Here is a 16,687-nt window from a genome sequence, read left to right as displayed (position 1 = left end):
AGTGGAATAGCAACATTCCATGTAGAATCTATAGAAATGAAACAAAATAAAACATGGAAAAGAAAATAAGATGATACCTTTTTTATTGGACATAACGTAATACATTTCTTGATTAGCTTTCGAAGGTTGCCCTTCTTCGTCAGATAGGAAATAGGTAAATGTGGTAGATGACAGTATATGCAAGTGAAACATCAAAGCATTTCAGAGAGAGTCTAACAGGGTGGGGGTGGATAGGTGAGAGGAGGGTGACAAACAGAGCAATACAACTTTATAATGGGCTAGAAAACCCAGATCTTTGTTAAGTCCCTGTCTGTTGGGTGCCAAAATATTCAATCATTCTGATTTCAAAGGTCTTAACGTTCCTGTATTGTTTTAAAGTTACCTTTCAGGATTCTATGATTCTTACCTATTTGCGACCTGACGAAGAAGGGCAACCTTCGAAAGCTAAATCAAGAAATGTATGAAGATATGTCCTTTTTTTAATTTTGTTTTATTTCTATTGATTACCTTTAAAAGTGGACTAACACGGCTACCACACCTCTCTACTCAATTAAAAAAATGAGATCATTAATCATACTTTTAAAGCGAAAATGAGAGGGAGGAGTAGCCTAATTTATAATGCACCTGGGGAACTGGGCTCCGTTCCCACTGCAGCTCTTTGAGACCCCGGGCAAGTCACTTGGGGTCCTTTTACTAAGGAGTGCTGAAAAATGGCCTGCGCTGCTGTAGACGCGTGTATTGGATGCGCGCAGGTCCATTTTTCAGCACACCTTCAGAAAAGGCCTTTTTTTGTTGTTGTTGAAAATGGACGCGCAGCAAAATAAAAATCAGCGCGCGTCCATTTTGGGCCCCCGAGACCTTACCTACACACACTGACTTAGTGGTAAGGTCTCACGCGTTAACCGGGCAGTAGTCATCAGCGCACGTACGCTGTTGATTACTGCCCGGTTAGCGCCACGTGGTAGAAAATAGAAATTATTTTCTGTCGTGCGTTTTGGACGTGCGCAGAAAGTAGAATTACCGCCAGGGGCACGCAGTAGCTGGGCGGTAGTTCTAATCTGATGTGTGTGGTACACGCCTATGTGCCTTAGTAAAAGGGCCCCTTAGCCCTCGATTGCGTCAGGTACAAATTTTAAATTTGCGCCCCCTAGAGATAGAGAAAGCACTTGCCTATAAAGTTAAAGTGAAATGTATCTTTAAAACAATACAGGAACGTAAGACCTTTGAAGTTAGCATGATTGAATATTTTGACACCCAACAGACAGGACTTAACAAGGATCTAGCCTATTATAAACCATAAAGTTGTATTTCTCTGTTTATCACCCTCCTCTCACCTATCCACCCCCATCCTATTAGACTATCTCTGAAATGCTTTGATGTCCCCATGCATACCCCCACCCTCCCACTCTGTCAGACTGTCAAAGTAATGCTTGGATGTTTCTCTTATATATACTATCTGCTACCACATTTGCTTATTTCCGATCTGACGAAGAAGGGCAACCTTCGAAAGCTAATCAAGAAATGTATTATGTACAATAAAAAAGGTATCATCTTATTTTCTTTTCCATGTTTTATTTTGTTTGATTTCTATTGATTACATATGATATATGTAAACCACTATGGTTGCACCACAGAAAGGCAGTATATCAAATCCATGTCCCTTTTAATCTTCACAATAATAATAATCCAAATAACCCCACCTCCTGGGAGTACTTTACTTTATTAAAAAGACTGCCTTTTTATATGATCTGCCTCCTTGTTTCATATCAACCACTTTGGTTGTACCAAAGAAAGGGAGTATATGAAATCCATGTCCCTTTTAATCTTTACAATAATAATAATAATCCAAACAACCCCACCCACCCCTCTTCCCCCTGGCAGCCTGAAGGGATGATTACTCTTCATATCGCACAAACACTCAATACAGATGAGTGTAGAGACTGCCCATTGTCTCACAAAAGACTTCCTGGACCGGGCTTTATAGGGTCCTGCTGTTGCCTGCCCTTTGACCCTAGCTGTCATACCGCTAGGGTTGCCACTTCTCTTAATTTAACTCAAAAAGGCTGATCCAGTCCTGGTTTTCAGGGCAACCAAGCTATACAGATCAAATTTGTTTTACACCCCGTGTCTGCAAATCCATCTGATTGATATTCACTGCGTATCTCTTGTTTGTTGCCCTTTCTCAGATCCTTGCCAATGTAAGGCCGTATGTGAAACAGGAGTATCCGAGAACAGTCTTCGAGGGCCACAGACCCTCTAGTTTTCAGGCTATCCTTAATGAATATGCTTAATGATAGATTTGCATACAACTGAAGCAGTGCGCATATAATTAAATTCATTGAGCGGTTGCAGTCTTTGAGGATCGGAGTCGGATAACCGCTTTAAAGAGCAGATCACAGTTACGTGAAATATTACAGAGTGACCCAAATGCACTAAATATTGTGTAAAGTCTGTAGGTACTTTTTATGAGCAGACTTTACATCAATTTTCAAAAGGAAACATTTCCCCTTGAAAAATGAGGAGAAGAAGATAGTGGGCTCCAGAGATGAGAAGGACAATCTTATGCCTAAGAAGATTTATTGATCAAAGACTCAACACAATGTTGTGTTTCAGCCCAAAAGGCCTACTTCAGGAATCTTTTAACTAAAAGGATCTCAAACTCTTCGGAAGTGAAGCATTTCAAAATGAATCAATACGATGGTCTTGAAAAGGATCTTTATGATAGACGATGTGAGCCTTCAAATCTGATTAGCAAAAAGTCAGATCCAAACAGGAGAAGCTGAATGAGGTCAGGAGACTTCACTGACAGAACCCCCTTTTCCACAGACCAGGGGTTCTCAACCCTGTCCTCGAGAGACACCTAGCCAGTAAGGTTTTCAAGATACCCTACCGATCCAACTTAAATGCCTGATCTCTGCAACACAACCAAACTAAAGCACGTAATGGACACAACACAACTCTTCCGTTCTATGATTCCCTAATGTGGCTGGGCCACATGAACTTGATCTTACCACAACATCACCCTGTATTTGTTCACACCGGAGCCTGCAAAGGCCTCTCCGGTACTCTGTAAGCCACATTGAGCCTACAAATAGGTGGGAAAATGTGGGATACAAATGTAACAAATAATAATAAAAACTATGCATGAAATAAATTTGCAATACCTACCTCCATGGTATGCATCATATTCATTATGGTTATCCAGGGGTGTGCTGGTAAATTTTTAACAACAGGCTCTTTCTCCGGACGTAGCCAGCTCTGCAGTTGGAAGGGCCAGGGGTGGCAGGGGGGGGGGGGGGGGGGAGCAACACTTGACTCTCTCTCCTCCCTCCCTTCCTGCAGGCACGCTAGGCATACCTTTGCTGGCAGCCAATAAATGGACTGCCACCACTCCCAACGTCTTGCTCTGAGCAGCATGCTGGAACTTCTCTCACATGCTCGAGAAGTCCCAGCCTGCTGCCCAGAGCTGGAAACAAGGAGCGGGGAGCAGCAGTAGTCTATTTACTTGGCTGGCGGGGCTCAGCATCCCCACCAGCAAAGTAAAAGAGAATTCAGCAGGGGGCCCAAGCCCACATTTTGGGAGTCAGTTGTTAAAGTAGCCATGGAGGGCCCTACTTTAACAACCGGCTCCCAAAATTCTTAAAAACTTAACAACCGGCTCTTGCGAGCCTGTGAGAGCCTGCTCCAGCACACCACTGTGGTTATCCTGAAAACCTGACTGGCTAGGTGTGTCTCGAGGACAGGGTTGAGAACCCCTGGTCTATGGAAAAGGGGATTCTGTCAGTGAAGTCTCCTGACCTCATTCAGCGCTCATGGAAAATCCCCAGATAAAATCAGGCCCTGCTTGCTTTAGTGCCAAAGAGTGGCCAGATGAAGAGGGAGACTAGCGCATGGTTACCTTTAGCAGATCCAAGCTAGAGAATGAAACGGGGATAAAGTTTGTCTCCATCCCCGCCCCGTCCCCATGGGCTCTGTCCTCATCTGCAGAAGCCTCGAACAATTATGATTTTATATTTAAATCTTGTTATTAAAGTATAAAAAGGAACAATATGCTGTGCAACTGTTGAGTATAAATTACAAATAGAAAACAATAATAACAAAGGGCAGCTATAATAAACCCTCCCACCATCACCACCCTCTACCCTTCTAACCCCAATAATAGCTGACTTCTACTACCCCAAGGAATCCTAATCCACCCTGTTAAAATGTCCAGGGGTACAAAGTACAACCCATTCTATATGTCCTAGAGGGGAAAAATATGCCCTATAATTAAAGCACTGTTATGTTTTTTTAAATCTGTGGATAAGTAAGAAATCATCAACAATCTCAGGATTCAGTCTAGCTCTCCTGTCTTCCACAGTCCTTCCTGGAATAGAAGATGTCTTCTTAGAAGATGTGCTGGTAGCAGGATGTACAGGGTCTCCCATGCAAATTTTGCTAGTTGTGGCCAGTATGTTTGCTTGTGTTTCCAAAAAAAATCAAAATATCTTTGTAGGCATCAGTCAAACATAAATAACAGTCCGGTTCATTAACAGGCTTCAAAGTAGAAAATGACACGGGGACAAAGTTTGTCCCCATCCCCGCCCCCGTGAAATCTGTCCCCATCCATGCCCTGTGGGCACTGTCACCGCCCCATCCCTGCATCATTCTCTAATCCGAGCTCTTTCAAAAATTGGGCTCACCCTGTTTCATCCTTATTGCAGGACCAACAACTTTTTTTCCCCAGAAACTGCTGGTTTGACATAAGCTCTGCGGGGCAGACTTATACGGTCTGTGCCAGAGCTGGTGGTGGGAGGCGGGGATAGTGCTGGGCAGACTTATACGGTCTGTGCCAGAGCCGGTGGTGGGAGACAGGGATAGTGCTGGGCAGACTTATACGGTCAGTGCCAGAGCCGGTGGTGGGAGGCGGGGATAGTGCTGGGCAGACTTATACGGTCTGTGCCAGAGCCGGTGGTGGGAGACGGGGATAGTGCTGGGCAGACTTATACGGTCAGTGCCAGAGCCGGTGGTGGGAGGCGGGGATAGTGCTGGGCAGACTTATACGGTCTGTGCCAGAGCCGGTGGTGGGAGACGGGGATAGTGCTGGGCAGACTTATACGGTCAGTGCCAGAGCCGGTGGTGGGAGACAGGGATAGTGCTGGGCAGACTTATACGGTCAGTGCCAGAGCCGGTGGTGGGAGGCGGGGATAGTGCTGGGCAGACTTATACGGTCAGTGCCAGAGCCGGTGGTGGGAGGCGGGGATAGTGCTGGGCAGACTTATACGGTCAGTGCCAGAGCCGGTGGTGGGAGGCGGGGATAGTGCTGGGCAGACTTATACGGTCAGTGCCAGAGCCGGTGGTGGGAGGCGGGGATAGTGCTGGGCAGACTTATACGGTCTGTGCCCTGAAGAGCACAGGTACAAATCAAAGTAGGGTATACACAAAAAGTAGCACACATGAGTTTATCTTGTTGGGCAGACTGGATGGACCGTGCAGGTCTTTTTCTGCCGTCATCTAATATGTTACTATGTCCTCAGATCTGCTGAGGGAGGCCAAGCTGTCCATGTCTACGGACAGACTGTATCAATGTACTTCTGAATACTTTGTCACTAACCCACGTGTTTCAGGAGGGTACAGGCCATTGCCCAGGGCTCAGAGGAGGTCTTCTGACACCCACGTCTACGAGCCCATACCAAGCAGACTTTCTGCAGTCTTAGAGATGTGCTTGCTTTTAAGAGCCAGATTACGTTCCATATCTTTATTATCCTGAAAATCATCCCCAAAACCTGACATAAGCCCCACCATCCAAACCTTTTTTTTCCCCTTGAGCTGGTAAAAATAAAGCAACTAAACGCAAAAAGGCAAGCAAGATGCAAGCTTTTTTTTTTGTGAAGATGAATACAGAAATTACTACCACACCTCTCAATGCTGTATTCCTTGCCTTTTCCACAGACTAAGCCCAGCCATTATCAGCCCATTACTTATTTCAAGTTCAGAACTGCAGCCTGACAGCCCCACTTTTGATCTTTGTCCTCAGTTCCAGGAGGTGCAAAGTGACAAACACAATCAAAGCAACCAACAGCAGCTGAGTAGCTCAGTCGCTTTCACTTAACATGTCCTAACTCTGTCAAATACTGTATTTTCCCCCTCAGAATAGACAGATGAAAAGGCCTTGGTACATACAGCCCAATTTAAACATGGGCATCAGTGCAGAAAAACACTCCCCCGTCTTATACCAAACTATGATTTCCTGCCCTTACAATTATTGAGGGGACATGCAAGATTTAATAAATTCAATCCTCTGTTAACAGCAGTTGAAAAGCAAGATTTTGTTAATCAATCAGGGTTCATTTTTGCGTGTGTGTGTGTATATATATATATCTAGATAAATATAGATATAGAATTGTGCCCATGGCAAAAACCACTGTCTTAGACGTTAGACCAGTCTTTAAAACTAGACCCAAATTCCAATCCCACAGCCACCGTTCAATGCACGCCCTTCACTCGACCTCCCTGCCACAGTCGGAACCTGGAAGCTCTCGGGGTCGGGGACCCTCGCCAGCGTCAGTCTAGGCCAGACTCACCAGTTCTAACTTTAACGCCTTGATCTTCGGTCCCAGGCCCTGCTGGGCTTCGCTCTCCCCCGGCAGGGCAGGGCTTTCTCCCAGCTGCTGGGCAGAGTCCTCTCGTAGCCATCGCATCAGTCCCTCGGGGGGCTTCCTCCCCACCTTACTCTCCAGGTCCTTCAGGGGTTCGGTCCAGAACCCCTCCATCCTCCCTCTCACAGCGCTCGGGACGGGAATGAAGGTTCGGTTCCGGGCATGTCCCGACCCGGTGCTGGCTCCTTCCCGGGCAAGCTGCGAATACAATGGTAGCCAGTGCGGGGAGAGGGACTAGCCTGACCCTCCCCCAGCCCCCCTACATCACGGACAGGGAAACAGCCCGATGCAAAGCCAGCGAGCAGATCCCGCGCAGCTTCCTTTACTGCATCACACGGATCCCAGCGATCGTCAGGCTGAGACTGTCCGTGCGGAGCTGGCAGCCCCCTTCCACATGCCGGGTCCGGGGTTTGCTTGCAGGCAGATGTTTACTGGCTCTTAAAACTGCAATGGATGGCGCTGTCCCTCCAGCTGTGCCGATCGATCACGCTGTGTCCGTGGGTAGCTGCAGCAGCTGCCGAGCTCCTTCTCCCTCTCCCGTGACCGCTTTCCACCTGCCTTAATGAAAACACTGCGGAGAAAACGAGCGGCTTAAGGCTGGCCCGGCACTTACCGCATTCCGCCTTGTACGGGGGCATCAACAGCTACTCTGCTACCGTATATTTCCTAATACATGGACAGACTTAGAGCTGCTAAATAGAAAGAAGGACCAGGGGGACTTCCACGTGAGATTACACTATCTGCGTGCACCAGGGCAGGGGCGTATCTGGACTCTGGCAGTAGGGGGGGCCAGGGCCAGAGGGAGGGGGCACATTTAGCCCCCCCTCGGCACCACCGACCCCCCCCCCCGCCATTGCCAGAGCCCCCCCCCTGCCACCAACGACTCTCTCCACCTCCTCTCCCGCCGCCAACCCTCCCCCGCTGACGTTTACCTTTGCTGGCGGGGACCCCAACCCCCGCCAGCCGATGTCCGCTTCCGCCTGCTTTTAAAAATAATTCTTCAGCTGGCGGGGGACCCCAACCCCCGCCAGCCGCCGAGGTCTTCAAAGTTCTTGTTCGTCGTCCTCCTCCGTGGCCATGCTGTACGCTGCTGATTCGGAGTCTGTCTGACGTACAACGTGGTGCGATGTCAGACAGACTCCGAATCAACAGGGTACAGCATGGCCACGGAGGACGACGAACAAGAACTTTGAAGACCTCGGCGGCTGGCGGGGGTTGGGGTCCCCCGCCAGCAAAGGTAAACAACATTAGTGGGGGAGGGTTGGCGGCGGGAGGGGGGCCAGGGCGAAATCTGCGGCACGCAGATACGCCCCTGCACCAGGGGCGTACCAGGCAATAGATTTTGGGCGGGCCTAGGCAAGAAGTGGGTGGGCATCAAGTGCTCTCCCTCCTCCCCCCCCACCCCCCACCACCACCAAAAAAATATCTCAGCTGGCAGGAAGATGCTTCTTTCCACCTTGGCAGTCTGCAGCAAGCATTCGCTGAAAACTGAGCATGTGCAGGTGCCGGTATCATGGAGAGTAGCATTTTCGTTACCATCAGGGGGAAGTCTTCAGCTGGTAGAGCTTGGGATCCCCACCAGCTACCGCTAAATGTGTGCTACTGTTGGGTGGGCCTGAGCCCTAAGTGGGTGGGCCCTGGCCCACCTATGGCTACGCCACTGGCGTGCACAGCGCTGTAGTGTCAAAAGCACTGTGCATAAAAGAACACATTGTCCCCTGACCGAAGAGCTTAGGAGGAGCACATACCAAACCAGACGCCACAGGACTTAAGTAGAGAGATGTGGTAGCCATGTTAGTCCACTTTTAAAGGTAATCAAAAGAAATAGAATAAAATAAAACAGAGAAAAGAAAATAAGATGATACCTTTTTTTATTGAACTAACTTAATACATTTTTTGATTAGCTTTCAAAGGCAGCCCTACTTCCTCAGATCAGAAATAAGCAAATGTTGATAAATAACTATACAAACTAACAGGATGAGGGTGGGGTGGGTTAGGTGAGAGAGGGGCTGGGTGGATGAAAGACAGGGGGAGTATGCATGGTGATAAGAGGGTGACAAACAGTAGAATTTTATGGTTTATAATGGGCTAAAAAACCCAGATCTTTGTTAAGTCCTGTCTGGTGGGTGTCAAAATGTTTAATCATTCTGACTTCAAAGGTCTTACGTTCCTGGATTGTCTTAGTTTCCTTTTAGTATTCTCACCATAAAATCATTGATACAGTGTTTTGCTTTTGTAAAGTGCTGTTCCACAGAGGCGAAATCCTGGTTGGCACTGGCATTTTTCATATGATGTCTATGTAAATTAAATCTCTTCTTTAGCATCTGACTTGTTTCTCCAATATAGCATCCTTCGTCACATTTTTTACATTGAATGATGTATACCACATTGGAAGATGAGCATGTGAAGGATTCCTTTATGCTGAATATTTTTTCTTTGTGAACAACTGTGGGACCCTATGAAATGTTTTGGCATAGTTTGCAGCTGGATATATTACAAGGATGTGTGCCATTCTTTTCTTTTTGAGTCTGTGTTGGGAGCTTACTTCTAATTAGCTTGCGTTTTAAGTTTGGTGGCTGTTGGAAGGCCAGCACGGGTGGGGATGGGAATATCTCTTTCAGTAATTCATCCTCCTGGCTGCAGATCTCTTATGATTTTCCAGCTCTGGGTTGTCTGTCACTACAAGGGGGGGGGGGGGGGGGGTGTTCTGTCTGTGGCTTTCTTTTCCTTGTACTGTAGCAGATTTCCCCTGGGTGTTTTGAGGGAGGAGGCAATATTCTTGGAGATTATTTTATGGACTTAACAAAGATCTGGGTTTTCTAGCCCATTATAAACCATAAAATTCTACTGCTTTGTCACTCTCATATCACCATGTATATCTCCCTGTCCCTCACCACCTGGCCCTCCCTGTCTCTTACCTAACCCATCCCACCCTCATCCTGTTAGACTGCCACTGAAATGCTTTAATGTTTCACTTATACATACCGTCATTTATCAACATTTGCTTATTTTGGATCTGATGAAGGGTTACCTTTGAAAGCTATTTATTATTTGTTGCATTTGTATCCCACTTTTTTCCACCTCTTTGCAGGCTCAATGTAGCTTATGAGTAACAGAAATACATGAAAAAGTATGCATGTAGTGATAACTGAAGGATTTTGGGTAGCATGATAGTGATAAAACATTATAGTATATTAACAAACAAACATATTAAGAAGTATTTAAGAATTATATAAGAAAATATACATTAGTAGTAGCTAAAGGATCTTGGGTAACATGATAGTGAAAAAACACGGTAGTGTTTTGGCAAGTAGATATAGTAGAGGCAGTTTTGGATGTACGTATAGGAGTTTATATTTGTTGATCATTGTCGTATGCCTTGTTAAAGAGATGAGTCTTCAGTAGAACTCAGAAGTTAGCTAATTCATAGATCGTTTTTAATTTGCGCGGCAGCGCATTCCAGAATTGTGTGCTCAGGTAGGAAAAGGTTGACGCATGCGTTAGTTTGTATTTGAGACCTTTGCAATTTGGGAAATGAAGATTGAGGAATGTGCGGGATGATTTTTTAGCATTCCTGGGTGGTAGGTCTATCAGGTCTGACATGTAGGTTGGTGCGTCTCCGTGAATAATTTTATGAACTAGGGTGCATACTTTGAACGTGATACGTTCTTTAAGTGGAAGCCAGTGCATCTTTTTTCGTAGGGGTTTAGCGCTTTCGTATTTTGTTTTACCGAATATGAGTCTAGCTGCAGTGTTCTGAGCTGTCTGAAATTTCTTGATTATTTGCTCTTTGCAACCAGAGTAGAGTGCATTGCAATAATCTAGATGACTGAGTACCATCGACTGTACCAGGTTGTGGAAGACGGTCCTTGGGATGAACGGTCTTACTCTTTTTAATTTCCACATTGAGTGCAGCATCTTCTTGGTGGTGTTTTTCGCGTGACTCTCAAGAGTTAGGTGTCGATCAATGGTAACTCCAAGAATTTTTAGGGTGTCCGAGATTTAAGTTAGTCCAATAAAAAAAGATAACTTTCTTTTCTCTGTTTTCTTTTCTTTTATTTCTATTGATTGCCTTAAGCACCTGGAGAAGCAGAGGAGGGGTGCCAGCGCCTTAACGATCAACATTTCAGAATGATTGGGGGGGGGGGGGTGCCAAAGACAATACAAGTTACCCCTCCCTGGACACAATGAAGGCGCTTGCTCAATACTAGCACCCTCTGGAATCCACAAAAATACAATGGGGCAACAGAGGGTTAAGTGACTTGCCCAGGGTCACACAGAGCTGCAGAGGGAATTGAACCTGGATCCCCAAGCTCAACCCACTGCTGACCATCAGGCAGAGGCAGGAATTGAACCCAGTTCTGCAACCCACTACACTAACCATTAGGCCAGGCCTCTATGGCACTTAAGTGTGAGCGTTAACACAGGCTGTGTGGCTGGCCTAATTGTGCATATACCCTTCCTCTACAGCATAGATTCCCATGGTATGTGTACCACAAAAGTAAGTGAGGGTCTTCCCCTCCCTGCTGTCACTTACTCGCCTGCAGGGCTGCTGCCTTTCCGTATCTGCAGCTACTTCTGCAGAACTGTTAGTGAGGATTTCTTGCCTATTTTTCCCCTTTACATAATGACCCACCCATGAAAAGCATTGGTAAAAAAAACGATTAAAAAAAAAAAACTAATAGAGAGCCAGGAGAAGTGTCCTGAACAAAGAGTAAAGTGCCTGACTATTTACAAATGGATAAAGGCACTCGTTGGACTGCACGCTCCAACATCAGTGCATATACTGGAATGTTTTTTTGTGCACAAATATTGGTATTTAATAGAAATGGAGAAAATCACACGGAATTGCATTCCGGCATATGTGAGGATTCATGCACATGCAATCCCACACACACTGATACAATTTCTTGTGCAGTTGGCATGGTTGCACTAACACAGAATCCGGTTATGTAAGATACTTTCACTACAAAGCCGGTGGTGGGAGGCGGGGCTAGTGGTTGGGAGGCGGGGCTAGTGCTGGGCAGACTTCTACGGTCTGTGCCCTGAAAATGGCAGATACAAATCAGACAAGTAAACAATCTGCAACGAGTGTGTAATTATAACAAAGAAACTATCAAACACATCACTATTCAGATCTGAAGGATAAAATATATTAAATTGTAAAAAATAGCCTCAGTGTAACAGGGAGCCTGACTTTTATGCTCCACTGTACAAAATAACATCACAGGCTTCCACCACCTTCCGAGAAAAAAGACACAGAGAAAAACTCCCAGAATATTTCAAAAATTCTAAAGAAGTGGGAGAAAAGTCTGTGTTTAAAAAACAGAAGGGAGGGTAACACAATTTAACACAATACAGATCCAAATACCCACAACACTAAATCTCACTATGAATATAAATCACCCAAATAGACACTAATTAGCAATCCCTCACTAGACTAAAATCTTCATTCAAACAGAGAAGCCTTTTTTTCTCGGAAGGTGGTGGAAGCCTGTGATGGTAATATTTACAGTGGAGGATAAAAGTCAGGCTCCCTGTTACACTGAGGCTATTTTTTTAATCTCTCTATATAAAAGGCAACACCAACATTCTATGAAGCCTCCAGCCGGAAGTGTGAAGGGGGCGAGATATCCGGTTTCCCTATGAGTGTCTGCCCCGCCCTCTCTGTAACACAGTCAGTGAAGGAAAACAGCAGAGCACGAAATCAAATCGCTGGCTCTGTAACAGTGAAGGACTCAGAGGGGGGAGGGGAGAGAGGCCAGAGGGCAGGGACACACACAGTCCCACATGCACACAGAAGAAAACATTGCTAGCCCCCGTTTCATTTGCATCAGAAACGGGGCTTTTTTACTAGTATTAAAATATTGTGAAGAGCTTCATAGTTGTAAATAAATGCAAAAACATTAATTCAATCATAAGCGATACTTTAAAAGAATAAAAAGGAAAAAGCATACTTTATATGAAGACATACTGAAGAAACTAAATCTCTCTATATAAAAGGCAACACCAACGTTCTATGAAGCCTCCAGCTGGAAGTGTGAAGGGGGCGAGATATCCGGTTTCCCTATGAGTGTCTGCCCCGCCCTCTCTGTAACACAGTCAGTGAAGGAAAACAGCAGAGCACGAAATCAAATCGCTGGCTCTGTAACAGTGAAGGACTCAGAGGGGGGAGGGGAGAGAGGCCAGAGGGCAGGGACACACACACTCCCACATGCACACAGAAGAAAACATTGCTAGCCCCCGTTTCATTTGCATCAGAAACGGGGCTTTTTTACTAGTATTAAAATATTGTGAAGAGCTTCATAGTTGTAAATAAATGCAAAAACATTAATTCAATCATAAGCGATACTTTAAAAGAATAAAAAGGAAAAAGCATACTTTATATGAAGACATACTGAAGAAACTAAATCTCTCTATATAAAAGGCAACACCAACGTTCTATGAAGCCTCCAGCCGGAAGTGTGAAGGGGGCGAGATATCCGGTTTCCCTATGAGTGTCTGCCCCGCCCTCTCTGTAACACAGTCAGTGAAGGAAAACAGCAGAGCACGAAATCAAATCGCTGGCTCTGTAACAGTGAAGGACTCAGAGGGGGGAGGGGAGAGAGGCCAGAGGGCAGGGACACACACACTCCCACATGCACACAGAAGAAAACATTGCTAGCCCCCGTTTCATTTGCATCAGAAACGGGGCTTTTTTACTAGTATTAAAATATTGTGAAGAGCTTCATAGTTGTAAATAAATGCAAAAACATTAATTCAATCATAAGCGATACTTTAAAAGAATAAAAAGGAAAAAGCATACTTTATATGAAGACATACTGAAGAAACTAAATCTCTCTATATAAAAGGCAACACCAACGTTCTATGAAGCCTCCAGCTGGAAGTGTGAAGGGGGCGAGATATCCGGTTTCCCTATGAGTGTCTGCCCCGCCCTCTCTGTAACACAGTCAGTGAAGGAAAACAGCAGAGCACGAAATCAAATCGCTGGCTCTGTAACAGTGAAGGACTCAGAGGGGGGAGGGGAGAGAGGCCAGAGGGCAGGGACACACACACTCCCACATGCACACAGAAGAAAACATTGCTAGCCCCCGTTTCATTTGCATCAGAAACGGGGCTTTTTTACTATCTCTCTATATAAAAGGCAACACCAACGTTCTATGAAGCCTCCAGCCGGAAGTGTGAAGGGGGCGAGATATCCGGTTTCCCTATGAGTGTCTGCCCCGCCCTCTCTGTAACACAGTCAGTGAAGGAAAACAGCAGAGCACGAAATCAAATCGCTGGCTCTGTAACAGTGAAGGACTCAGAGGGGGGAGGGGAGAGAGGCCAGAGGGCAGGGACACACACACTCCCACATGCACACAGAAGAAAACATTGCTAGCCCCCGTTTCATTTGCATCAGAAACGGGGCTTTTTTACTATCTCTCTATATAAAAGGCAACACCAACGTTCTATGAAGCCTCCAGCCGGAAGTGTGAAGGGGGCGAGATATCCGGTTTCCCTATGAGTGTCTGCCCCGCCCTCTCTGTAACACAGTCAGTGAAGGAAAACAGCAGAGCACGAAATCAAATCGCTGGCTCTGTAACAGTGAAGGACTCAGAGGGGGGAGGGGAGAGAGGCCAGAGGGCAGGGACACACACACTCCCACATGCACACAGAAGAAAACATTGCTAGCCCCCGTTTCATTTGCATCAGAAACGGGGCTTTTTTACTAGTATTAAAATATTGTGAAGAGCTTCATAGTTGTAAATAAATGCAAAAACATTAATTCAATCATAAGCGATACTTTAAAAGAATAAAAAGGAAAAAGCATACTTTATATGAAGACATACTGAAGAAACTAAATCTCTCTATATAAAAGGCAACACCAACGTTCTATGAAGCCTCCAGCCGGAAGTGTGAAGGGGGCGAGATATCCGGTTTCCCTATGAGTGTCTGCCCCGCCCTCTGTGTAACACAGTCAGTGAAGGAAAACAGCAGAGCACGAAATCAAAGCGCTGGCTCTGTAACAGTGAAGGACTCAGAGGGGGGAGGGGAGAGAGGCCAGAGGGCAGGGACACACACACTCCCACATGCACACAGAAGAAAACATTGCTAGCCCCCGTTTCATTTGCATCAGAAACGGGGCTTTTTTACTAGTATTAAAATATTGTGAAGAGCTTCATAGTTGTAAATAAATGCAAAAACATTAATTCAATCATAAGCGATACTTTAAAAGAATAAAAAGGAAAAAGCATACTTTATATGAAGACATACTGAAGAAACTAAATCTCTCTATACAAAAAGGCAACACCAACGTTCTATGAAGCCTCCAGCCGGAAGTGTGAAGGGGGCGAGATATCCGGTTTCCCTATGAGTGTCTGCCCCGCCCTCTCTGTAACACAGTCAGTGAAGGAAAACAGCAGAGCACGAAATCAAATCGCTGGCTCTGTAACAGTGAAGGACTCAGAGGGGGGAGGGGAGAGAGGCCAGAGGGCAGGGACACACACACTCCCACATGCACACAGAAGAAAACATTGCTAGCCCCCGTTTCATTTGCATCAGAAACGGGGCTTTTTTACTATCTCTCTATATAAAAGGCAACACCAACGTTCTATGAAGCCTCCAGCCGGAAGTGTGAAGGGGGCGAGATATCCGGTTTCCCTATGAGTGTCTGCCCCGCCCTCTCTGTAACACAGTCAGTGAAGGAAAACAGCAGAGCACGAAATCAAATCGCTGGCTCTGTAACAGTGAAGGACTCAGAGGGGGGAGGGGAGAGAGGCCAGAGGGCAGGGACACACACACTCCCACATGCACACAGAAGAAAACATTGCTAGCCCCCGTTTCATTTGCATCAGAAACGGGGCTTTTTTACTAGTATTAAAATATTGTGAAGAGCTTCATAGTTGTAAATAAATGCAAAAACATTAATTCAATCATAAGCGATACTTTAAAAGAATAAAAAGGAAAAAGCATACTTTATATGAAGACATACTAAAGAAACTAAATCTCTCTATATAAAAGGCAACACCAACGTTCTATGAAGCCTCCAGCCGGAAGTGTGAAGGGGGCGAGATATCCGGTTTCCCTATGAGTGTCTGCCCCGCCCTCTGTGTAACACAGTCAGTGAAGGAAAACAGCAGAGCACGAAATCAAATCGCTGGCTCTGTAACAGTGAAGGACTCAGAGGGGGGAGGGGAGAGAGGCCAGAGGGCAGGGACACACACACTCCCACATGCACACAGAAGAAAACATTGCTAGCCCCCGTTTCATTTGCATCAGAAACGGGGCTTTTTTACTATCTCTCTATATAAAAGGCAACACCAACGTTCTATGAAGCCTCCAGCCGGAAGTGTGAAGGGGGCGAGATATCCGGTTTCCCTATGAGTGTCTGCCCCGCCCTCTCTGTAACACAGTCAGTGAAGGAAAACAGCAGAGCACGAAATCAAATCGCTGGCTCTGTAACAGTGAAGGACTCAGAGGGGGGAGGGGAGAGAGGCCAGAGGGCAGGGACACACACACTCCCACATGCACACAGAAGAAAACATTGCTAGCCCCCGTTTCATTTGCATCAGAAACGGGGCTTTTTTACTATCTCTCTATATAAAAGGCAACACCAACGTTCTATGAAGCCTCCAGCCGGAAGTGTGAAGGGGGCGAGATATCCGGTTTCCCTATGAGTGTCTGCCCCGCCCTCTCTGTAACACAGTCAGTGAAGGAAAACAGCAGAGCACGAAATCAAATCGCTGGCTCTGTAACAGTGAAGGACTCAGAGGGGGGAGGGGAGAGAGGCCAGAGGGCAGGGACACACACACTCCCACATGCACACAGAAGAAAACATTGCTAGCCCCCGTTTCATTTGCATCAGAAACGGGGCTTTTTAGAGCACGAAATCAAATCGCTGGCTCTGTAACAGTGAAGGACTCAGAGGAGGGAGGAGAGAGAGGCCAGAGGGCAGGGACACACACACTCCCACATGCACACAGAAGAAAACATTGCTAGCCCCCGTTTCATTTGCATCAGAAACGGGGCTTTTTTTACTAGTTTAATATATTTTATCCTTCAGATCT

The 16,687-nt window shown here is 46.0% G+C and overlaps 1 protein-coding gene across 1 annotated transcript in view; it reads right to left on the bottom strand.

The window, feature by feature from the left end:
- The window catches only part of LURAP1 (leucine rich adaptor protein 1), a 55,904-nt gene extending 48,720 nt beyond the window's left edge, over positions 1–7,184 (bottom strand). Inside the window, exon 1 of the mRNA XM_030207642.1 lies at positions 6,564–7,184. Coding sequence (XP_030063502.1) covers positions 6,564–6,752 — 189 coding nt within the window. The 5' untranslated portion in view covers positions 6,753–7,184. The remainder of the gene's footprint in view (positions 1–6,563) is intronic.
- Positions 7,185–16,687: the final 9,503 nt, after the last annotated feature.

Source organism: Microcaecilia unicolor, chromosome 6 (genome assembly GCF_901765095.1).
Source record: "Microcaecilia unicolor chromosome 6, aMicUni1.1, whole genome shotgun sequence".
Lineage (NCBI taxonomy): Eukaryota > Metazoa > Chordata > Amphibia > Gymnophiona > Siphonopidae > Microcaecilia > Microcaecilia unicolor.
Note: the sequence above shows the minus strand (reverse complement) of the source record. Positions and strands in the feature narration are given on the sequence as shown.